The 24,637-nt window shown below is 39.6% G+C and overlaps 1 protein-coding gene across 4 annotated transcripts in view; it reads left to right on the plus strand.

The window, feature by feature from the left end:
- Positions 1-24,637, plus strand: part of ANOS1 (anosmin 1) — a 263,372-nt gene that overhangs the window by 228,020 nt on the left and 10,715 nt on the right. For all 4 annotated transcript variants that reach the window (XM_077343277.1, XM_077343278.1, XM_077343276.1 and 1 more), the window contains 3 exons: positions 8,585-8,790; positions 10,255-10,402; positions 15,653-15,742. In XM_077343277.1, coding sequence (XP_077199392.1) covers positions 8,585-8,790; positions 10,255-10,402; positions 15,653-15,742 — 444 coding nt within the window. The remainder of the gene's footprint in view (positions 1-8,584; positions 8,791-10,254; positions 10,403-15,652; positions 15,743-24,637) is intronic.

The following is a 24,637-nucleotide window of genomic DNA, read 5'->3' on the forward strand; positions in this document are numbered from 1 at the left end:
CCTCTGCCTTTTCATGTGCTGGAATGGTCTCAGAGGGGCATTTTGGCACTTGAAATGTCTTGGGGCAAATGAATGCTTCAGCCCGCCACACTGTAGCTCTCACCACATTTTAAAATCTCTTTAAAATGGTGATGGTGTTCATAGGTCAGACTCAGGAAAGGGATTGCCTAGTTTGGCCCTTAGATGAATAGTTCTTGTTCATTTTTATTCCTCGTGAAGGAAAACAGCTTATCCTCCATAGCTTTAACATTCTGTGAAATAATGATATCTCTAGCAGGAGGCTAAGTCATGATACACGATCCTATAGGCCAATTAAGAAACCACAAATGGTTTTAATTTTGTTAATATGCTTATTCAGAAAAATTGGTGCCAAAACTATTTAGAGAGAGACATTTTGTCTAGCTTTTGTAGGTTATCTGTTTCCTGTTTTTTTCAACTATAGTAAGATTTCTTAAAAGTAAAAAAGCATGATCCTGTGGACTTGGAAACAGGCATACTACAGAATGTGATGTTCTGTTTGATCACTACAGCATACCGGAGCAGCATATCTGATGACGTAATATATAATTGCTCTATAAAGGATCATAAGTGTTGGAACAAAGTGCCCTCTTTTGCAATAAAATAATATTGTTAAGAAAATAAAGTTTAACCTCTGTATTAACATATGGATATGCAAATCATAAGAGAAATTTTGGGTAAACATAACTGCGAGATACCTCAAATTTCTTTCCGTCTCAACTGAGTTTCCTTGCAAGGATAGCAAAGATGTACCTTTTAGTTTAGATACGGCAAAGGTTAGCATTGTTTTATTGAGGTTTATTTCTCAATATTTAATGCAAAAATCATAAAACTTGTTTAATATTTTCACTAATTTGAGAGAGTAGAAGCTGATAAAACTAGGTAGTTTGCAGGTACTAAATAAGGTACAGGCTGAGCACTTACCGTAGCTGAGGAGAACTAACCTGGCTAGGGGTGAAAATCATCTTTAACCGCACCTGCGGAGCGGATTAAATAATCGACTAAGGGCACCCAAGGCGGGCCCTGTCCGTGATGAGGAAGGGTGCCGCGCCTGCCGATTGGGCCATCCCATTGTTAGTCCAGCGGCAATGGACCAATTGCGAGCCGTACACAGTGCGGCTCGCGATTGGTCCGTTGCCGTCGGACTGACGAATCAGTCGGACTGACGAATCCGCCCCACCAACTCGCCACCATGCGCCTGCCCGCCATTACGTCCCCAGCCCCCGACACGATGCTCCACCACTGACTCCCCGCCCACCAACTCCCGCCTCCAGCCCCAGCCGGGAGCGCAACTCTGACCGGCCACCAAACATGGCTCCCGTGACCCCCGCGTCTACCTTGCCTAGAACGCCCGAGCCGCTCCGGCCTTCCCCCACCAAGAGCGCCGCCACCAACAATTCCTGCCTGCTTCCAGGGTCCCGCACCCACGAACTCCCGCCGCCAGCCCCAGCCGTGAGCGCGACTCCTCCCGGCCACCCCACACAGCTCCCACGACCCCGCGCCCACCCCGCCAAGAATGGCCAAGCCGCTCCGCTCTTCCCCCAACAAGAGCGCCGCCACCAACAACTCCTGCCTGGCTTCCAGGGCGCGCCCGTGCGGCCTGACTGCCCACACAACATCACCTATGACCCGCTCCCCCCAACGCCACAGCGGCAGAACAACCTCCAGCTGCCCCCGCAACAGCCCTGCCCAGACAGAATTCTCCCGCAACACGCAGCCCCAGCAGCGCTGCCACCCAACCGGCACCCGGGACAACGCTCTCCTCTCCTTCACGACATCCACGCCTCCGGTAGGTCCACGCCGCAAGAGCTACACAGCCCGCCCCATACCCCTCCTCCGGTGTGTGCCCTCCCCGCCCCCAGCTCGCACAGTCACCCTGCCCAACTCCATCACCTCCCTAGCGCCCGCTGCATTTAGACGGCAGCAGGCTTAGTTTCTAGTTTATATATATAAATATATGTGGGACCAAGATACAGCTTGCCTAACATTTCTTCTTAACTTGACTGAGTTTGAGAGGGTGGAGCTACTTAGTATATGAAAATGTAAAATATGTTTGGATTCCTAATAAGTTCCAACAATCTGTCAGTCTTACCTACATATAAAAGCTTTCCCCAACATCTAACGAAAGAGAGCCAGCTTGGCGTGCAGGTTAGGAGTGCAGACCTCTGGTGAGCCACATGTAACCAGCTGGGTGAACTTGGGCTCGCCACAGCACTGAGAAAGCTGCTCTGACTGAGCAGTAATATCAGGGTTCTCTCAGTCTCATCCACCTCACAGGGTGTCTGTTGTGGGGAGAGGAAAGGGAAGGCGAATGTAAGCTGCTTTGAGACTCCTTCGGGTGGAGAAAAGCGGCATATAAGAACCAACTCTTCTTCATATAGAATTGAATGCACCATAGAGATCAATAAATGAAGAGTAAAGTACACCACTTGCACCTTTCATATATTTATTTGCTAGTGAAGATAAGGTATAGCAATGATGCAAGCAGGAATGTTTTTTTCCTAAATCCATATTGGGCATTGTTTAAGATGTTTGAATCCAACATCTGTACTTTCAGCCTTCTGGCTAAATGGCTAGCATAAAACTTGCCTATAACCGAGACAAAGCTTTACAGGGTGATAGTTAGCTGGATCATCTTTTGTTCCCTTTTTGAAAAATGGGACCACAATTGCTCATTTCCATCAGGTATTTCTCCAGTCTGATTTACATTAGTAAAGAATGGTGCCAGGAAGGAAGCCCATCTATTTGAGTCAAGTTTACCTAATTCAGGTGGAATATAATCATAACCTGGTAACTTTCCAGATTTTAAAGATTCTATTAGATTACTTTCATTTTTGAAACATCTGGTCAGCTTGGAAATGTTGAAATCTGTAGATTGAGTGGGATATTGAGTTTATCCCTAGCTGTAGCACAATGCTGTTCCCACTAAGAGGAGGAATTGGAGTTGTAGGATCCACTGGAGGCTATAAGACTTATGTTCATACTTAGAAGTCTGTAAGAATCCACTTTTTTAAAGCAAGCGATATTATCATTGCCTGTTCTTTCTTACAGAATTCTGTCTTTCTAGTTTTGTGTAGACAGTTATAGTATAGCCTGCTTGGAAAAATCTTTGATAGTTGTGAGGAATAGAATACTTCTTATTTTTTTGGTATTTTTTTTCTTTGGTATTTTTTCTTTTTGTGTGGGGTGTTGAATACAGGACTTGGCCTTACTAAGTCATACTGTTTTCTCTTCAGTGAAGCTTGTTCTTCAATTTATTTAATTATTTTGTTATTAACACTTTAGATTTTTATTTTATTTTATTTCTATACCACCTTCCCAGCAAGCTGGCTCATGGTTAAAGTAATGATATCCCTATTCTAAGTTGGGATAAATTAAAAAGCATCACAATTGATGGTGCAAGAAATATGGTGGGAAGTAAAACTGGTATAGTTGCAAAAATCAGTAAAGAGATATTGAAATTAAATAGTACACTTCTCATGCAATTTCACAGCATCATCTATCAGCAAGCTCTGTGTAGTAAGATTCTTCATTGGGAAAGCGTGATGTGTATTGTTGTATCCAGGATTAATTACATCAGGCATCATGGCCTTGCTCATCGTCAGTTTCAAACTTTTCTCTGAGAGATAGATGCAGAATATGAGGATGTATTGTACCATGCAGAAATCAGGTGGCTTAGCAGAGGCAAAATCCTCAAAGGTTTTTTCAGTCTTTATCATGAAATAGATGTCTTTCTTAAGGATAAAGGAAAAGGTCAAGAAGCACTTTCTGACCCTGAATGGATTTTTGATTTGGCTTTCTTAACGGATACCACAGAGCATTGAACACATTGAATCTTAGGTTGCAGGGGAAACAAAAGCTTGTGTGTGAGCTGTGTACTGAATTGAAAGCTTTTGAAGCAAAACTAAACATTTTTGTGAAGCAAGTTAGTGAAGATAACTTTTCAAACTTCTCATGCTGCAATGGAGTCAAATCTGATAAGAATGGGAATTTACAATTCAATATTGAGAGACATATCAAAACACCAAACTTATTGCAGGTGGCATTTCCGAACAGATTCACTGACTGCCATAAGCTTGGAAAGGAAATAAGAATGATTCAGAATCTATTTGAAGTAGCACCAGAAGATTCAAGTAACTTTTTCAGATGGAACTAATTGATTTGCAAGCCAGTGATTATCACAGAGCCATTACAAAGAAAATAGTCCATTAGATTTCTATTCTGATATATTTATCAACCTAAAGAAATTTGCTGCAGGCACATTCACAGTCTTTGGCGCCACTTACATCTGTGAACAAACGTTTTCCTAAATGAAAACTGTGAAATCGAAGTGTAGATCAAGGCTTACAGATGAACTTCTACACGACATTTTAGAGTCCCTATCAGAAACCTTGACTTGGACATCAGTGTCTTGGTTAACAGAAAACAGCCACAAAAATCACACTAACTAGGAAAGCATGTGAAGCTAAATAAAAGGATTCCACAGTAAAATGTTGTTCCAAAATGGATTGCATTCAAGTTAATATTTCTTCATTTACCTTTGAATATTTCCTTTTGATCCAAATTAGGTTAATAATTTTGTTACATTTTATTTTATGATGTGGCCTCCTTTAGCCAGTGGATGTGCTAATGTGGCATCCATGTGCCAAAAGGTTGGGCACCCCTGCAATACATGATGTGAAAATAATTTAAAATTATTTTAAAATAATTTTCACAGGCCCACACTAGCAATTATGCTCAGCGCTGGCCCTCCGCATCCCCTACAGGTTCCTGCAGCATCCAGGAAGCTGCAGAAGTTCCCACGTTTGTATAACATGGACCTTCTGTGGTGGGTTGGGCCAGGCCCTGGATGGCAGCAACGTCAGGCATAATTGGGGATTTTCCCCGAAGCCCTGTCGCCGCCACTGCGGGCATTCTGGCCCGTGCATAATTGGTCTGTGAGAGCCTGTTAATGACCCTTTGAATGAAGCTTTCAGTCATGCAGATGTAAGTGTAGAACTACTGCTTTTATAAAATAAGGATGGTGAAAATATAATGAAGATAATGTATAATAGCCAGCTCTCACAAGACTTGTGTCATTCTACTTTCCGAATAAAAATAAAATTGCAAGTACCTTAATGTATCAATTGGTCATAACTGTAATAAAAAAGCTGCTGCTGATATGGAAAAATAAACCCATCACAAGGATCAGGCCTTAGTTTTGATATAATCATTTTGCTACATGAAAAGATAAGGAATGGCCAGACACCTCTGATAATTTGGGTGCACTGGATAATTAGCTGTATGTTTAAACCTTGTCCTTAATATCTATTTTGTTTTCTCTTCTGGCCAACTTTTCTGCAATTCTGTTGTGTTGAAAGTTATAACAGTCTGCATTAAAATAGGCATTGTTGTACAAATTCTGAAGCATCCACCACAATTTTTATTGCTTTCCTCATTTAAGCTGAAATGTTACTATCCGCAATATAAGTTTCAAGAATGAACGAAGCAGAATGTATTGTTTTTACAGGCCATAACTGCCCATGCTGGATATAATTTCATGTATACACCTAAACTGAATGTTAGTGAAATCTGAACAGACACCCACTTGTAGTAATAAAAATTTCTCTGTGGCTCCTTTGGGCTTTCTCTGTGGCTCCTTTGGGAACAGTTATGTTTTTTATATTGCTAAATATCCGGGTTATATGAGATTGCAGTAAATGACCACAAAGAAATGAATATTTTGCAGCCTCTATTACCACCACTAGTTCACGCCTGGCCCAATTATTTAAAATAATTTGATCTCTGACATCCTTAAAATGATCATCTGAAATTGCTCAGTTGGACGTTAGCTGCAAGCACTTTGCAAGCTGCTTTGCAGAGAAAACCTTGTCTCTCTGCCAGGACTTGCCTGCTGAGTTTGAAACACATTGTAAACTGGGGGCCCCTTGGCTGTCTCAAGGTCCTACTTTGGACCACATCAGCCTACTTTCTTTGGCCAATGTGGACAAAACTCTGGCAGCTGTTCAACCAACCACATGCTTACTAGACCTGTGTCCCTCATGGCTGGTGAAAGCTGTTAGTGGAGACATATGGATCTCACTCTGGGAAATGACAACCTGTCCCTAGATTCAGGGACTTTCCTGGAGAGACTAAAGAAGTCCACTTTTGCTGGCCTGGACCTATCTGACCCAGCTAACTACTGTCCAGTTTCATACCTACGGTTTCTGGGTAAAGTAGTTAAGTGTGTGGATCACAGGACAGCTACAGCATTTTCTGGAGGAAACATCATCGCTTAATCCATTCCGGTCTGGCTTCTGGCCTGGTCATGAGGCGCTGGTCACCCTCAAAGATGATCTCTGGACAAAACTGGATTTAGGCAGATCATGCAAGACAGAGTTGTTCCACCAGGTCTTTGGCTGAAGCCAGGAATAATAATATGAAAATGATGTCTCCTTGCTTGAGAACCATCTACTCTTTACTGATTAAACACTGCCCAACCCTCAGAAGTTCTGAAAATTCCTTATCTCTGAAATAAAATTCAGTTTGTATTTAAGATGCTAGAGGACTTCTGGTTCATAAACTGCACAATACGTTTCCTTGAATGTGTTTCTGTGAAAAAAAAACATTTTAAAAAAATATAGCCTATCCCTTGGTCTCAAAACAAGACCTGGATAGGATTTGGCTTACCACTTGGGAAATCTTATCTTTATCCAGGTTTAACAGCATCTGCGAACCACAGAGCATTTCTTTTCGTCTCTTGGTTGGAAAGGAAGATAATGATTCTCCATAAATTTTATTTTAAGCCATGCTGGTTCTTCCTGTTTAAGGATAGACAAACAATCCATGAACATTGTCAGCAGGGTATTTCTTGGCCAGATAGGATGTATGGAAATGCTGTATTTGCAGTGAGTATGTCAGTCTTGATCTAAAGGCATCTTCTTTTCTGCCAGTGAGATTTTATTTAGACCAAAGCTTGTTCACAGTAAAGATCAATCCTTGTGTTCATTGTTTGCTTTAGCTACATAACTGGACACCAAGAACAAGATTATAATTTACAGATATCCCTCTGTATCTTATCTTGTGTTTTCTTCACCTAGGAGACGGTTTCAAATGACTACAAAACTAGTCAATAATGAACCAGAAGCAGCACAAATTATGTTAATACTTCCCTTCCTTTCAGCTCAATTTTTGAATGTAAAGGTAGTAAGTAATGATTATGCATACCTTGCCCAGCCTTGCCGTTATGCTCTGTGAGAGGAAGAAAATAAAACACATACTGTAAAGAGATACTGGCATGCTAGGTCCTAAGGAAGGGAAATGACATACAGGTAGCCATTGCCTTCCACAGCACATGCGTAAAAAACTGAAAGGAAGATAGAGATAAGACGTAATGAGCTCTTGTTTCTGCTTTGAAAAACTAAAGGAAAGTTATGTCCTGCCTCTCTAGTTTCAGTACACAGACGTGCACTATGACACGTAAGGGTTGCCGTTCTTGGATTATTAAAAGTATCATATGAAAGAAAAGAATGCTTCAGTACACTAGCTGCTGTGACTCCACACAGGGACGTACAGGAAAAAAACTCCGTTTTTCCAGTGTCATCTATTTGATATTGTTTGGAGTGTCTCCTAACAATTCTGCCATACACTTTGATGTTAAACATTGTTGTTGTTGTTGTTAGGTGCGAAGTCGTGTCCGACCCATTGTGACCCCATGGACAATGATCCTCCAGGCCTTCCTGTCCTCTACCACAGTGGTCCCCAACCTTTCTGAGGTTGGGGACCGGCAGGGCATCAGGGCGCGGCCTGCGGCCCGCCCGGGCCACGCCCACGCATTGGGCCGCGCCCGCGCATTGGGCCGCGCCCGCGCATGTGCATCGGGCCGCGCCCGCGCATCCGGCCGCGCCCACACGGGCACGGCCGGCCCTGATTCCCTCTCCCCGCCCTCCCGCAGTAAGAAACTTCCCAGGCCGCAAGCTTGTGGCCTGGGAAGTTTTTTACTGCGGGGGGGGGGGGGGGGGCGGCGAGAGGGAGCCACGGCCCGGCACCGGGCCGCGGCCCGCAGGTTGGGGACCACTGCTCTACCATTCCCCAGAGTGCATTTAAGTTTGCACCTACTGCTCCAGCCACCTCATTCTCTGTTGTCCCCTTCTTCTTTTGTCCTCAATCGCTCCCAGCATTAGGCTCTTCTCCAGGGAGTCCTTCCTCCTCATGAGGTGGCCAAAGTATTTGAGTTTCATCTCAAACATAGATGTGTTTAATTTCCTCAAAAAGTGGAATCCCTTTTTATAACGGTCTGAAATTTGGCAATGTTGGGGGTATTTGGGGAATACTGCCCCTACCCAGTTTTTTCCAGTTTAAATGAAAACCATGAAGGTAAAGATCCAAGAAATGGGATGGGTAGTTTCTTCTATTTAAATAAATAGGAAATAATAGCACAATATAGTTACATGTTGAAACAAAAATTACAAAAGAAACAATGACGAAACAAAGCCATACAAAACAACCCAATAACAATTCAGTTACTTTTGGAATTAATAACAAAAATAAAAAACACATTCCTTTTTCGCTTTTTATTTATCATCAGACCCATCAGCTCCACCTGCCCCCTCCAATCTCCGGATTGCCAACTCAAGTGCCAACAGTGATGGGAGTATTAATGCAAAGATTGCCTGGGATCTCCCTGAGGAACCTGATATCCCAGTCCATCATTACAAAGTGTTCTGGAGCTGGACAGTTAACAGCAAGTCTCTTGTTCCTGCTAAAAAGAAGAAAAGGAAGACAACGGATGGGGTAATTAATGTACATTTGTGTGGTGTTTGTTTGGTTTTTTTAATCGCTGTAGATTTCTTGTTGGCATTCCCCAGAGGAGATAGATATATTGTTAGTCAGACAATTCTAGGTGATGAATGAGATGTATATAAGCCTGTTAACAGTTTCTGTTTAGTTTTTGTTTAATATGTCATTTGATTTCATATTATTTGTCTTATAGAGATAACAGCTATGCTCAAGTCCTTTGCTGAGCTAGGTGAATGCAACATTTCTTTAGATATGGGCCCCTATCAAACAGTCATTATTATCCATTTTAGCAGCCAGGTGCAAATTGATTTTTTGTGTTGTTTCAGACACAACTGTTTTAGCTCCCAGCTGCAAACATTGTCCTTAACATTTCAATAGAAAAGTGGAAACCCCTGGACTTAACAGAGATATCAGTTTCTTATCTCACTGCATACTCAGTCACTCAGTTTTCACTTATACTCAGAAACTGAACTTTGTTGGTCTTAAAGGGACCACTGGTCTCAAACTTAGTTCTCACATCTGTTGTTAATTCCTTTATTATCTATATATGTGACAATGTGTTGCTATTTACATGTCTTACAAAATGTGCTATAGCAATCTAGCTGCATTTATTGCTCAATTACTTGTGTATCTTGACTCTAACATTTCTTGGCAACTAAACATCCTACCTGTGTATAACATTTAAAATATCTATTTCTATGTAACTGAAGGAGCGCACATCTACTCATGTTAAGTTCCTTGGCTACTATACTCTGCCTATACCCAGAATTTAAGTATGTTGGTCTTCGGGGTGCCACCGGACTCAAACTTTATTCTCACATTCTCAGCAGATTTGTATGCAAATGTACTGCCACTTACTTGTACCTGTATCCTTATTTATTGCCATTCACAGATCTCTATGCTAATATGCGATATGCTAATTCACTGGTCTGTATCCTAATTTACTGCCATTCAGGGATCTTAAATGCCTTAATCCATTCAAAGCTATAAACACGCAATTTCTTATGCATGCAACTAGCCCTTCATTGCAATTAAACCTTCCACTTTCTCTCTACCTCTATGCAAAGGTTGAAGTAATTTTATTTCATTATATCTGAAGAAGTGTGCATGCACACAAAAGCTTAGATACCTTGAATAAAACTTGGTTGGTCTTAAAGGTGCCACTAGATTCAAACTTGGTTCTGTTTCTGGCACTGTTTTTGACACAAGTACAATAGATTCAAATATACCATAGTTTTCCATAGACAAATTTGCTATGGCATGTATGCGCATGTCTAATATAAATGCCTTAAATATTTATCACCTATGCAAATGTTGTGCATTCACTTGTAACTTACAATGAACAGTAGATGCTCTAGTATGATTCGGGTGCTTTTTCTATCAGAATTCTGTGCATACAAAAGCTTGAAGTTCAGTAAAAAGTTCACTTTACACATTCTCAAATCTGTTCAATTGTAGTCCCAGAATTATGTAGTCCTGGAAGGACTCCAGCCCAACAGTAACTACATGGTTGAACTTCAGGCAGTTACATATTGGGGTCAAGTTCGCCTGAAAAGTGCCAAGGTTTCTCTCTACTTCAGTTCTACCCAGACAGCTGTTAACAGCAGTAAGTTATATGTTCCAAAATGCTGAATGTTTTAACTTGTATTTAGAAAGAAATATTCAGATAGGAATGCCATAAATGACATTTGCTGCATACTTGAATTACATTTAAATTGCTTACTTGCTTTTATGTATTTTCTTTTTCTTTTAAAGACTTTGGCTAGTATAGATATACATTCAGATGTGTGTTGTATGATTCAGAAAAAGAAGAATAAAAGTTGGTTTACTGTATATAGAAGGTGAATTGAAAGATCTTTAAGAACACATCACCTGATTAAAGTGTCATTAAAGAAATTTTCCAGCCATGTTTACAGTTCATAAAATGTCTTCATCAGAAATATAGTTTATTTATTTTGCCTAATATTGTGACAGAAAGTGTCAGAATCTCATAGGTAGAGATCCGTGTCAGGTTTCCCCTGAACCTTAACTTACAAATCCCATAAAGCAGATCCAGATAGGGTATGGTACTAGATGTTTATTTTAGACTAGTGAAAAGGTCAGACCAAAAACCAACTTAGGTTGTCAGAGCTGACTTTAACATACAGAACACTCTATCTCAGGCTTTCTCAACCATGGTTTTGTGAAACCCTGGGGTTTCTTGATGGCCTTTGAAGGGTTTTCCAAATGGATGGGAGTTGTTTAACATTGTGATATGACCATATAATGTCATGTCGACACCCTCAAAGGCCAATGATAGGCCTGGAGAGTTTGGAAAAGGGATGGGCATGTACGCTGCTATGCTTCCCAACCATTTTTGGCACAACCATACCACTTATGGGGCTTCTTGAAGCATTGCATAAAGTTCCAGAGGTTTCTCAATGGTAAAAAAGTTAAGAAAGGCTGCTCTGTCTTATAGGTCATTTGACCACACTTCTACCAAGCATCATTTGATAAGCGTATACATAAGGGCTACCTCACACATACATCACTAGTTAGGTGGTGCTAAAGCATTTATCATGATTAACATAAACATTCTATCCTATGATTAACATATACATCCTGGCTCTCACCCATCTATAACTTTGCTATTCAGTTGACTCAAGCCCAAATATATGGCCATATATTGTCATGTCACCTGATAAATGTTTAACAAATTTTTAAAACTAAAAAAAACCCCACACACCCACTTATCCGGGACACCCTTCAAGGGCTGTCAAGAAATCCCAGGATTTCATGAAACCCTAGATGAGAAAGCCAGTACTAGAGTAAAACATATTAAGATATTTGGTAAAACAATGAACCATTAATCCAACATAATGTAACAGTATTAAACTTATGTAAGATACTTTCCAACACATTTCACCCCCACAGGCAAGATCAAGCCTGTGAGTTATTTCTCATAACAATGTGCTTGCACAAACATGTCATGCAAACTTTCTGAAATCAATATACAGCAGCCCCTTCTCTGAGCAAGGCTGTGGCTCATAGACTTATCAACAAGGGTTAGAGCCATAGTCCCAATTTTGATGAGGAAAAATTGTATCCTGTGATTTCTCTGCCTATACCTATTTTTTCACCCTAACTTGTGGGTATTCAAAACATATGCTATGGACTTAGAAGGATATCCTGGCAAAAAATTATAACTTTAAAAACTATTTAGAATCCCTCAGAAGAAGATGGAGAATGGGCCCTATAAAAGGTTTCTGAAATATCTATTATACACCTTCTTTAAAAAAAAGTCAAGAACAAATGAACAGACCTTTAACAGAATTTGACCAGTTGGTGGAAAACATAGAAATGATAGATGATAAATTAATATTATATATAGGGCAGTCAATCTATCCTTTAAAAAGGTATGGGAATCAGAACTTCATTTGAGTAATAAAGAAGAGGAATGGCATAAAATATTTAAGCAAGTTCCCTTTAACTCAATATTTAGGGATGTTCAAGAACATGGTATAAAATTGATACAGAAATGGTATTATACACCAATTCGATTATCTTAATTAAATTACCCAAGACAAAAATTGTTGTAGAGGGTGTGGTCAGTTGGGGACATATTCATGTGTAGTGGGAGTGTCCATTCATTAGAAGACTTCTTGGGGAAATCTTTAAGGAAATAGAAAAATTATAAAATAAAAGTTAGAACTGAGAGCACCTGTAGCCCTTCTTAATTTATTTTTTAATCATAATGTATGTTGCAAACAAAAAAACCCTGGTGAATTTTATTATTGTTGCTGCTAGAATGATTATTGCTAACAATTGGGGAAATGCTGTAGATTTGGTAATAGATAAATGGTGGACTAAAATTAAGCAATTTTTGATTCTAGAAAAAAAAATCAAAATGATCCAAGGTGGTAAAAGGGATGACTGTAATTCAGTCTTGGAAAATTTAGTAAAATATATTAAGCAGTCTTTTCCCCTGTTTATCCTGATATAATCAATGTTGGCTATATTGTTATTGATTTAATAATTTAAAAAAACAAACCAAGGCTTGGAGCCCAGATGAAATTTTAAATGAAATAACACAAAAATGCACTTTCCCTGCAAGCAAAGAGAAGAAAAATATGAACTTAAAAGCAATTCTTACAGTGCATGAAGCTTTATGGTAGTCTTGTCAAATGAAAAGCAATGAACCAGATCAGAGCATTGCTGAGGCTCCTGTGGGCCTAGTTGGGGGGACTCCCCCAGGTTATGGCATGAGAAGGGCTTCTCAAAACATGTGCTATGGATTTTAAAGGATATCCTGGCAAACAATTCTACCTTAAAATATTACATTTCATTAGAAGAAGCCAGAGAAAGGCCCCTATTCCTTAAATCTGTTATCCAAGTTACTGTAGCCAGAGAGTTGGGATCAAATTTGGAAACTTCAGCAAGTTAAACTTATGATTACTGTCAAGCAATCACTCCTTTGCTCATCTATTAGCAGTTCCCCTGTAAGAACCTTCAAATTATATTATTATTTATTTATTTATTAGATTTCTATACTGCCACTCCCAGACCAGCTGGCTCATGGCAGTATACAATAAAAGCATAGCAATAAAAACACTAACTCCCCACAAGACGGCAAGTGTATGCCATCTTGCCGACAAAATAACAATACAGAAAAGAAGTCGGAATGAAATATCATAAATGGCAACAATAACTATCCTTTACTAGACCCACTACTCCTCAACTCATCCATTCCCAGTTGTATTATCAAACAGATGTTAATTGAGTGGTATGTTTGTCAGAGATTGACCAAGGTTCAATCTTCACTGTGCTATTAAAGCTTGCCTGGAGTCCTTGCTTGATGACAGACTGAACTTACCTATGTCACAGGACTATTGTGAGGGCAAAGTGGAGAAGAGGAGAATGGTTCCACTTCAGGTCCCAATGGGGAGAAAGGCAGGCTATAATGAAATAATTAAATAAACAATTGCCTGTTGCATGAAATGGTTACTGTATATTTTTAATATAATGGTATTTATTTAATAGTGTGTTTAGGTATAGTATATAGTTAAACTTATACAGTATCTGTGTTGGACTATTTTGACATAAATCCTTACTTTGTGCTAATACTATTGTTCTTAATAGTTTTAGTAAAAGGCACACAGAAGACAAAGCATCCAAAATATTGTTTCTCTTGCTGTTTTAAAATGTTTACTAGGAATACAAGAAATGTAGAGAACTTTTAAACACTTAGTTCTGATAATAAGGTTCATAACTTCATGCTTTTTTCCAATCATTCTGTAGAGCAGAAAGGGAAGAAATCCCTTTTTATATACTTAGGAGTTTCCAGTCTCAGTTGCTAGTGATATTTTATTTACCATTTGCAAGTCTAGAATTGATTACATTAATCTTCTCATGAGAATTTTCATCAGTTTATTTTCACTTCAAGGGCATCGTTTCTTTCCATTACCATAACAACTAAATTGGGGCACAGTCTAATCTTTTCTTAACTCTTATCCTCTTATCATTCCCTCCCCCTGAGTAAACAGCCTGAATTCTGTTTCAATGAAATATGCTATCTGCTTCATCTTGATTGCCTTTTCCTTACTGTTAGTTGATTTTTATTTTTCGATTTAGGTGGGTAATTGAGAAGCAAAACACAAGATCACCGAAAAATCTGATACCTATTTAACTCATTTCTGCTTTGGTTAGCTCTAAATACATTTCCCTGTACCAGACAGCCAAATACTGCCAATTTGAATATTTTCTGTTCTTTTTGAATCCCTGTCAGAAAGTAAAAATGTAACTCATAGGATATATGGCAGAATGAACTTGCAAACATGGTCAAATATATTATCTCCTAAGATTAGCATCCCAAGGACACTCCAGAGGGATATGTGCTATCTTGTCGATCTTACCTTATTATTACTAAGAACAGATTTGTTCTTAGTAATAATAATAACAAAAATAAATTTTTATTTGTACCCTGCCCTTCCCTGGTTGGGTCAGGGCAGCTGACAACAAATACAAAAACAATCATACAATTTAGATATTAAAACAGATAAGGTAAACTGATAAACCTACCTTCATGATTGCTGAGGAGTGAGCATTTACTTTGGCCAGAATGAACACCTTTAATAGGCTTTGGGAAGGCAACAGATAAGTATAGGAGGGGATAGATTTTAGAGGTGGAATACCACTAAATTTGGATGAACAGGTGCAGTGTGCTCTGAAGGCGGAATTTTGGTGATCAATTGATTTTACATAGTTTCTCACGAAAGCAAATAGTGTCCAAGTTAATATCAAGAGCCAGTATTTTCTCAAATACAGTCTTAAATCTTATAAAAGTCTTCTTTCAGGAGTGCCAGGTAGGCCTTGCTTCTCAAGTAAGACTTAATGAACAGTCTTAATTTTGTAACAGAGCCCTTGCTTCAAGGGAGGTTTGGCTGAATTTTGAATGGATAGCCACACCATTGAGCCGCACAGTGAGGGATGTTAGATCATTTTCTCAGAAAACATAAAATAAAATAGTCAGTGTTTTCATTTACTGAGACAATCCTTATGGCAACTTCATAAAGTATAATAGGAATGATTTTTAGGTTAAAGACTTGAACAGAAAGTCATTCAATCTCTCCTGAGATCTACGGTAATATAATTATGTAATAAATTCAGCATATAAATACATTTATATAGAATCGGCAGTATTATTTGTTGCTTTTGGTCCTCAAAATGAAGTAACTAAATAAATACAGTTGAAAGAATTTGCAGACTGTTTAGTGAATTGCCTAATGTTAAAGAATAGCCTTAAATCTGTGTGTATAGAAAACTTCCTGAATATGTTTGTCTTACAGAAGACTAACTGATGCTCTTCCATCCTTCAAAGGAAGAAGACCCACTCGTCTTCTTGAAGTTGGAGTACCTTTCTATCAAGATGAGCAACTTCAGGTGAAAGTTTATTGGAAGAAGACAGAAGGTTTGTGAAAACTCTCATCTGACAAGCACAAATATGCCTTGTTGGGATGACAATGCACCTTGTTGGGGTGAAAATCTTCCTAGTCTCAGTGGGAACCAAGTAGGAATATCTGTGAAGATTCTTGGATAATTCCACAGCACAGATTTTAGTGACAGAATCACATTTGAAGCAAACTTTTGGGGATTAAGATGCTACATTTCCATAAAATCCTCTTTATGAGGATGGGTTTAACTTGTCATGCTTCCTAAAAGTTTCATGAAAGCTTGATAGTGTACAACTGTTCCACTTCTACTGAAACCATTCTAATTCTTTATGTCAACAAGTATATAAGCATATAAATTAAAAAGTTTGGGTACTGAAGAAGTGTGTATACACACGTGAGTTTATACCCAGAATTAAACATTGTTGGTCTTAAAAGTTCCACTGGACTCTTTGTTTTGCTGCTTCAGACCAACACGGCTACCTACCTCAGGATCTGGTGAGAGATATAATCCTCCTTTGAAGGATTACACCTTCAGCAATGCATAGGCAGACTAATTGCTTCTCTCAATCAAGTTTTGAGAATTACAGCAAATGTAACAGGGTAACATCCTCAAGAGCTTCGGTCCTGTTACCTCTTTTGCCCATATAAGCAGCAGTCCTGAATGTTCTCTTGCAAAGGGATGAGTATCCTGCAAGGTTTCAGAAGGGGAATGTCACCTACAAACCAAAGAATCTGTTCCTTTGTCAGCAGACTGCTTTTCTGTGTGGGAGGTGGAATCGAGCATCGAAAGTAGATTCACCAATTGAGGAATAAGTTATCATTTTGGAAGCCAGCATAATTGCTGTTGCAAGATAAGACAGACAAAATGAGGCTGTCTTGTCCAAATCTCCCACTTTATACAGTATGTCATGTTGAATGAATTTGAGGAATAGCTGTTGAAAATGTCTGAAAAATAAAATGTTAGAATAAAATTATTTTTCTGTGATAGACCATTTATGCACTGGGAACTTCAGTGCACCACCCCCCTGTCAGGAGCACAGATCGGGGGTGGATGAAGTGCACCAGGCCAAATGCTCCCCCATGTGGGTGCAGAAAGAGGTGGGGCAACCTGCCACGACTAAAACTCCAGCCTGCAGCCCAGCATGAAATCTCCAGTGCATAAATGGCCAAAGTAAAACCACATGAACTTCTAAATGTGTATTACAGTGAATATACTCAAGATAGTAGAAAGTAAGTTCAAATACTCTAACTTAGCGATCCCCAACCTGTGGGCCATGGACCACATGTGGTCCTTCGACTAATTGGAGGTGGGCCCCGAAGGATGCCTTCTCCCCCCCTCCCGGCCCTTTACTTCATCCCCCCGATCCTTTACAACACACTTCGGGTGTCATTGTCTCCCATCACTCCCAGAGGGGACTGTCTCGTTGCAGAGAAACAAGCTCAGGGTTCCCATTGATTTGTCATTGTCATGAGTTAAAATTTCCATGAAAATAAAATGTTCCTTATGTTCATTGTTGTGGCGTGTCTGTATCTTATTTTGAAGGGATGTTTAAACATTACCATAGCGATCAGAGAGCGTTAGGGCAGTGGTTGAGAGTAGAGAAGTAAACTACCCCCCTCCACCGGGCCTCAGTAAAAGGCGGTGAGTGGTCCCGGTGATAAAAAGGTTGGGGACCACTGCTCTAACTGGTCTGTATAGCATTTAGATGGAAATGACTACTTTCGTCTTTCATTTGATCCTTTTGATCCAGGGCTGGGGTTAGAGAAAGTCTGTACATCTTACAATAAGCATGAATTCAAGTTTTGTCAATGAAGAAGGAAAATTACTTGTGCCTGGATTTTTTGGGGGATTTTAGCTGTTTTAAAATTATATACTATTTATGCAGTTCAGTTTAACTTATTCAGACAAATCATCTTTAATTCCCTGGTGCTGACAATGGTATGCATAAGAGTCTATTGCCAAAAATAGATGTATACTCAAACAAGATTAACTGCATGTGACAACTGGGATCATGTTATAGAACTAAAACTGATAAAGGTTTCTCATAGCACCCTCCCTTTCCTGCCATTTGATGAATGGAGAACTGAGGCTATTGCTCTTGCATGCAAAGTTTTAAAGACTTTTCTGTGTTAATATCCTCATGGTTTTAAAATGGAAAATTGCTTCCCCTGTTTTTTAATGGTTTTTATTTGGGTGTAGTTAGGAATTGTAATACATTTGTTAATTTAAAAGGCAGAGTAGGATTCTGGAACACTTGACCCCAAAGAAACTGAGGTGACATGTAGGCTGCACCGTGTAAAGTGGGATGTCTTGTGGGCACAAAAATTATAAGGTATTGGGACAAGTCCATGGAAATATGTAGCTTACAGTTGCCAGCAACAAAGTTAGCTTGAAAGTATCCAGCTGTGTTGGGCTGTTGTAATGAAAGTCCTCTTCAAAGGAAATGCTTTTCTTCAGAGGAGTGCATTGGAAATTATTACCATAGAGGACTTTGTAGAAAATATTATTTTGGGAATGAAAGACTTCCCATGCATTATTAATAGTGCCTTCCTATAAAGCTGAGAAATCTTATTGAGCCCAGATTGTTGCTGCTCCAGACTTAGGAATAGTTTGCAGTGGTGAATGGGTTGGGCTTCTAACTGAACAACTGTTCATGAAATTATGCAAGCTAAACTGTTTAAATGAGCCACAGGCAGTGTTTAATTATCGCTGACCAAGGTGGTCTGGCAGTTTGTTACACAATATGTTGGGTTCTCAAGTGTAGCCTTCATAGAAAAGTTAAGCATAGTTTAAAAAACAAACAAAAAAACAGTAGTGAGGATGAGGGATTCTGTTTCCGAGTTCACAGGTCTTCCCTAAGAAATTGATAGAGATTTTCAATTCTAATGTAAAATTCATCCCTGTGCATAATACTACATTAAAATTGAAGGCATGAGACTTGACAGATTCCTGACTGTGTAAGCGGGTTTGGTAATAGCCTTCCATCTTTGAAAACTGAGAAGTGGCATTTTGGTGAACTGGCAAAATACAATTGCGACTTAAGTCCTAAAGTTTTTATTTTGAATGGCTTAAATATTTAAGGAATAATATAAAACTCTTTGCATTCCAGCTGAGCTAGGATTCTGTTTGAAAATAAATATTATACATTCTTGCTAAATAATTTAACAAGAATCACTACTTTGCCTCAGGTAAAGAAAAATTATTAGTGAAACATGCTCTTTTATTTGCATTAATATGTTTACAGATTATAAAGAAAAAATATTTTGTGCAATATAAGAAGAAGAAATCTTAAATTGAAATCAAGGGGCTTAGGCTGAAGGAATTCTGAATAGGTATGCACTTTTATCTTCCTAGGCAATCCTGTCTGGCTTCTTTACAATGAGTTTGTACTGGAGGCATTCTTTAAAGCAGGGATGGCCAAACGGTGGCTCTCCAGATTTCCATGAACTACAATAGCAGCGGCTCAGGAGAGTTATAGTCCATGGACATCTGGAGAACCACAGTTTTGTCACCCTGCTCTAAAGGATCACACTATGTGAGAGAAGTGGGGGCCAGAATAGAAGAAAACAAACTAAACAGATGTGTTAAAAGAAATATCTTTGTGTTTGTGGCAAGGTTATTAAAAGCGTCCTTTCCTCTTCTGTCACTACTTACTTAGGTAAAACAGTTAAACAAAGAGAATTGGATTCAGATACTGCATTTACTATAAATATTATCCTGGCTGTCCTTAGACAAGTATAAAATAATGTGTCATTGGCTGGTAGCATATCCTGTGATTGTAACAGCTGGAAAAACACTTCTATGGTATCACAAAAAAGCATGCAAATCAATAATGATATGATATTTGTGCTTAGATGTGTAGTGTGAAAACCCAGGGTGCTTTGTACCCACATTAATGTATCAACAAACAAGCACTCTGTGGCTGCCTTTAATGTTTGTGTATTGTGAGATACTTGAGATGTTCCTGGATTTGTTTTGATTTCAACGGCTATTGGTCCTATGTACAAACATCCATGCTGAAGCCAGTCACAAGTAGCTGTTAATTGGTGGTATTTAGGGATTGAGGAATCAGTCTGCAGGAACAAGCTTGTAGTTTGTGGCACTAAGTAGGGATGGGCATGAACCAGTTCACAACCTTAAATCTGTCACAAATCTTGCCAAATCATGCCCCACCCCAGGTTCAGAGGAGGCATCTAGACCTTTTTATCCAGTTAGGTTCAGGCCATTTAAACCCTCACTTTACCCCCCTTCTAACCAGAAAGAAGTGAAATGTTTTTTTTTTAATGGCTGGCAGCCATTTCAGCACTTGGTTTTACTTTCCCTGCTTCTAAATGGGGGAAAGTGAAAAGGACCAGCCCAAACCCTTATGGTTCATTTTGGGGGCCCGTGGAAACTTATGGATCCATATGGTTTCCTAAATGCTCTGTGGGACCCAATGCCTCCCAGTGACTCATTCGCAGTACTAGTGAGGGACTGGCAGTCCTGCTTGATGGCCGCCATTGACGAGATTACTCAATCTCATAATAATATTATAATGTATATAAGTATATAATGTATATAAGTACTTAGAAGCAGGGGTATAATGACCATACATGAAAAGCTAAAATTAATAAAATAAGTATAAATCACAAGGAATTAAAATATAGCTTTTTATTGCCTATTGTGCTTTAGAAGGGCAAAAAGTTGGATTTTCAGGAACCTGCAGGCTCTGCAGTGTTAGAGGACAAATATGTTGCCTATTTTGTACAACTGAGCTTAATTAGACCATTCCATTCATTAAGGATTGCTGCCTCAGTCCTTCTAAACAAATATTTTGATGTTATTATAGAAACAATAGAATTGCTTATTCATTCATTTTTTCCTTTGTTAATGAGATCAAAGCCATATTCATTCTAAGCAGAGGAACATTATGTTGAGTTTTTAACTCTCTTTCTAAATAAGTAATACCTGCATTTCTTGGGACTGCATGAAAACACAGGCATGCCCGTTTTGAGCAGGAGTCAGGTGGATAAAGATACAGATACTGGTAGATGCATAGAATCAAATTTTAAAAGTTGAAAGGGGATTAAAGACATCCAGACCAACACCCAGCACTATGCAGGATGATCTAAAATGTCCATGACAAAATATTTGTTCAATATTAATTTCAACACCTCCAAGGAGGCAAAACCAACAACATCTTTGGGCAACCACTGAGCTACTCTGATTGTTAAAAGTTTTTCCTAACATCCTGCCCATCCATAATTTAAACCTATTATTACATCCTATCCTCACTACCAACTGAAACAGCATCCTGCCCTCATCCAAATGACAGCCCTTCAAAAAAGCCCTTTAAAAGATTAATCATATCCTGAGGGACAGTCTTACTGTGGCTGGTCTCTTTTCTCCAGAACTGCAGACAGAGTTGGGGAGGAACAATTGCAAGGTTGCCATCTCTGCTGTGGGGTTCCACAGGGTGCGATTCTCTCCCCCACACTGTTCAACAACTTTGGACTGGCTTGCCATCAGTATGCTGATGACACCCAGTTCTACCTCCTGACTCTCCCTCAGAAACATTTGCTAGATGTTTGGGAAGCAGTGACAGTTTTCTGCCTATGCTCCCCCGGAGAGCACTTTGCTCTTCGAATACCAACAGGTTGGTAGTCCCTGACCTGAAGGAAGTCTGCAGGATTCAATAAGGGCTAGAGCCTTTTCAGTCTTGGCCCCTGGGTGGTGGAATGAACCCAGAAGATCTGAGGGCCCTGACAGAGATGACTCAGTTTCACAGGGTCTATAAGACGAAGCTGTTCTGCCAGGCATTTGGTTGAGGCCAGGATTGTCATTTTGGGCTCCTTCTTTAAACCTATAAATCTGAAACTTCTAATTATAACATTCCTCTGCTGTTAGAGAGTTGGTTGCGGACTGTTATTAATGCTGTTGGGATGTGGCATTTGGGCTATGTTAAGGTTTTAATGTTGGTTTAATGTTGAAAGCTGCCACAAGTCATCTCTGCTGTGAGTTGCAGGTTAGAAATCAATCAAACAAATGTTCTTTTCTCCAGGCTGAATATTGACCATTCCCGTAGCTTTAGTAAGGCCTAGTTTCCAAAGCCCTTGTCACTCTTGTTGCTCTCTTCTGTACTTGCTCTAATGTTTTTATAGTCTAAAATGTCCACTGGAACGGGACATAATACTCAAAATGGGTTCTGACCAGTGTTAGTTTACTATTACAACTTGTCCTAGACACTACATATCTGTTGATTGCATTTGCCTTGTTTGTTGCTACATCACACTGGTTATTCATACTCAATTTGTAGTACCCTCAAAACCCAGGAACCTGTTCACACACCACCACTAGCCAGAAGAGTATCCTCCATCCAGCAAGTGTGAAGAGCATTTTCACTACATAGATGCAAAACCTTACATTTATCTCTATTAAATATCATTGCTCATATTTTCCAAAGTATCCAAGTCAGATTGTATTTTATCTCTCATCTAGAGTGTTCACTACCCCACCCAATTTGCTGTCATTTGTAAATTTACTAAGTGGTCCCTTCACATCTTCATCTAGATTGCTGATAAAAATATTAAGGAATATGGGGCCCAAAACTGAGCCCTGCAGCATCCTACTAGATACTAGTGTCCGACAATCAAGAAACCATTAACTACCACTTTTTGGGTGCACACATACTACCAGTTCCTTATTTACCTAACTAAATCTCCAATTTTGCAGGCACCTTGTCAAATGGGCTACCTTGTCAAATATACAGTAACCACAGCATCACCACAATCTACCAAACCTGTCACCCAATCAAAAAAGGAAAGGAGATTAGTCTGACATGACATATTAGGGAAAAAATCTGTGCTAACAACTACTTAACCCCAAGTTATCTTTATATGTTCAGTAATCAGCCCTTTTAAAATCTGTTTTAAGATTTTTCCCTTGGGCAGAGGTTAAATAAAGTGGCCTACATTTTCCCAGATCATCCTTCCTCCTATTTTTAAAAACTGGGAGTCCTTCAATAAATTGGCACATCACGCATCCTCAAAGAGGTCTTGAAGATACTGGATAGTGCTTGTGCCAATTAGGGATTCTCATGATTTGCATTTTTACTGAATTACAAATTGAGCCATGAACCTGTTTGTAGCAGTTTGTGATCCCTGCTTTCTGCTCCCTGATGCTCTGGGTTTTCTGCAAAGAGCAGAAAGCAGGGGTATAAATGGCTCCTATTTCTGCTCTTCGCAATCCACCATAAACTGCCTTAAAATTTATGGAAGCTCATAGTAGCTCTTCAGTTTGCAAATCCCAAACTGGCCACAATTCATTATGAACTCATGTTCATGAGGTGATTCATGCCTATCCCTAGTGCCAATTTACCAGCTAGTTCTTTAAGCACTCATCTGGCTCTTATACCAGTCCAAAGGATCCAGATGTTTCTGAACAAGTCTCTGTAGCTATATCTATTTCCAGATCGTCTCCAGTGGATCTCTATTGTTCTTCCGAGAGAAGACTGGAGCAAAGCAGGCTTTAAGATTATCAGCCTTTGCTTTATCTTCCATCAGGTTTTCTCCATTTTCATCCTGTAGCTGACTTACTTCCCTCACCTTCCATTTAATCCTCACAAATAGAAAAACAAAAATGAAAAGAAATCTTATTATTATTACTAGCTTCAAAGCCCGTTCCTAAGAATGGGCCTTGAAAGGGTCCCCTCCCCTGGCCTCTGGCCAGGCAGCTTAAGGTGGCTTTGGTCTACAGCTCACAGCCAGATCAAGTGAGACAGGTGGGGACTGGCCAGCTCATTAGCAGGCAGTCAGCAGGCCCTCCACCACAACCCTTTGCCCAGGGCCCTCTCCCCTTACCTGCTGCTGGATCCAGGCACTGAGGCACATTTGAGAGCAAAGAGGCTAGAGTCCAGGGATGGAGGGTGGGAGCTGCAGGGGCAGGGCTTTGCTGGCTGCACCCTGATTGGCCCTGTTCCAACTTGGACAGCCAGTCATGTCCCACCCCCCAGGCTGTTTCACAAATATATAGAAGAGCCATGGATAAGGATTATTATTATGAGCTTACCTGGTCAATCTTAAATTCATTCTGAGCTGTGGCCTCGTTAGTATCCACCCTACAGCATTTAGTAATCTGTAGAGACTTTCCCTTGGAAAGTTGCCTTTCCTTCCATTCTCTTTTCTTTCAGCCCATCGTAGACCTCTCTATAATTTTTTTAAAAAACAACTCTACTGTCATATTCTGGTCATGAGAATCTTCCTGTCAAGTCTCCATAATGCCATGTCTCCATAATATCCTTGCATCCAGGTTATAAAATCATCCACTTCCTACTTATTCCCATATTTTGGACATTAGAATACAAGCTTCACAAGTCTTCTGCTGCCATACCATTGTCATTTTGGGTTTTTCGTTCACTTCGCAAATGCCTTCTTATTATAAATCTCTCTCCAAAGCCCTCTAGCCAACATCTTCATTCCCCTTCAACATCAATATAAAGCCCTCCCAAAATTCAACCGAAAACTTTCTTCCCCACCCTCACAAGTAGACCATCCTCAAGGAATCCTAATCCATGATACCTGAAAGCAGGGACCACAGTCTCAATCAATTTACCTTCAAAAACTGCTATGCCCTCTACCTTTCTCTTCTTCTACAGGAAGAGTTGAAGAAAATGCAATCTGAATTCCCAGCTTCTTTAATTGTCTCCCCAAAAGGTGATATTCCATTTTAACATGCTCAATGGAGATCAGCTACATCATTCATTCTCACATAAATCATAATAAGGGAAGACAATCAGTGCAATTAATAAACCTCATTCTCCTATACATGATGTTCCTAATCTTCACAAAAAAGCAATACAGCTGCTTAGATCTTTACTTAAGTATTATGTCATTTGCTGAAACCATAATTGCTATATTTTTATGGTGAGAAATGG

Source organism: Paroedura picta, chromosome 6 (genome assembly GCF_049243985.1).
Source record: "Paroedura picta isolate Pp20150507F chromosome 6, Ppicta_v3.0, whole genome shotgun sequence".
NCBI lineage: Eukaryota > Metazoa > Chordata > Lepidosauria > Squamata > Gekkonidae > Paroedura > Paroedura picta.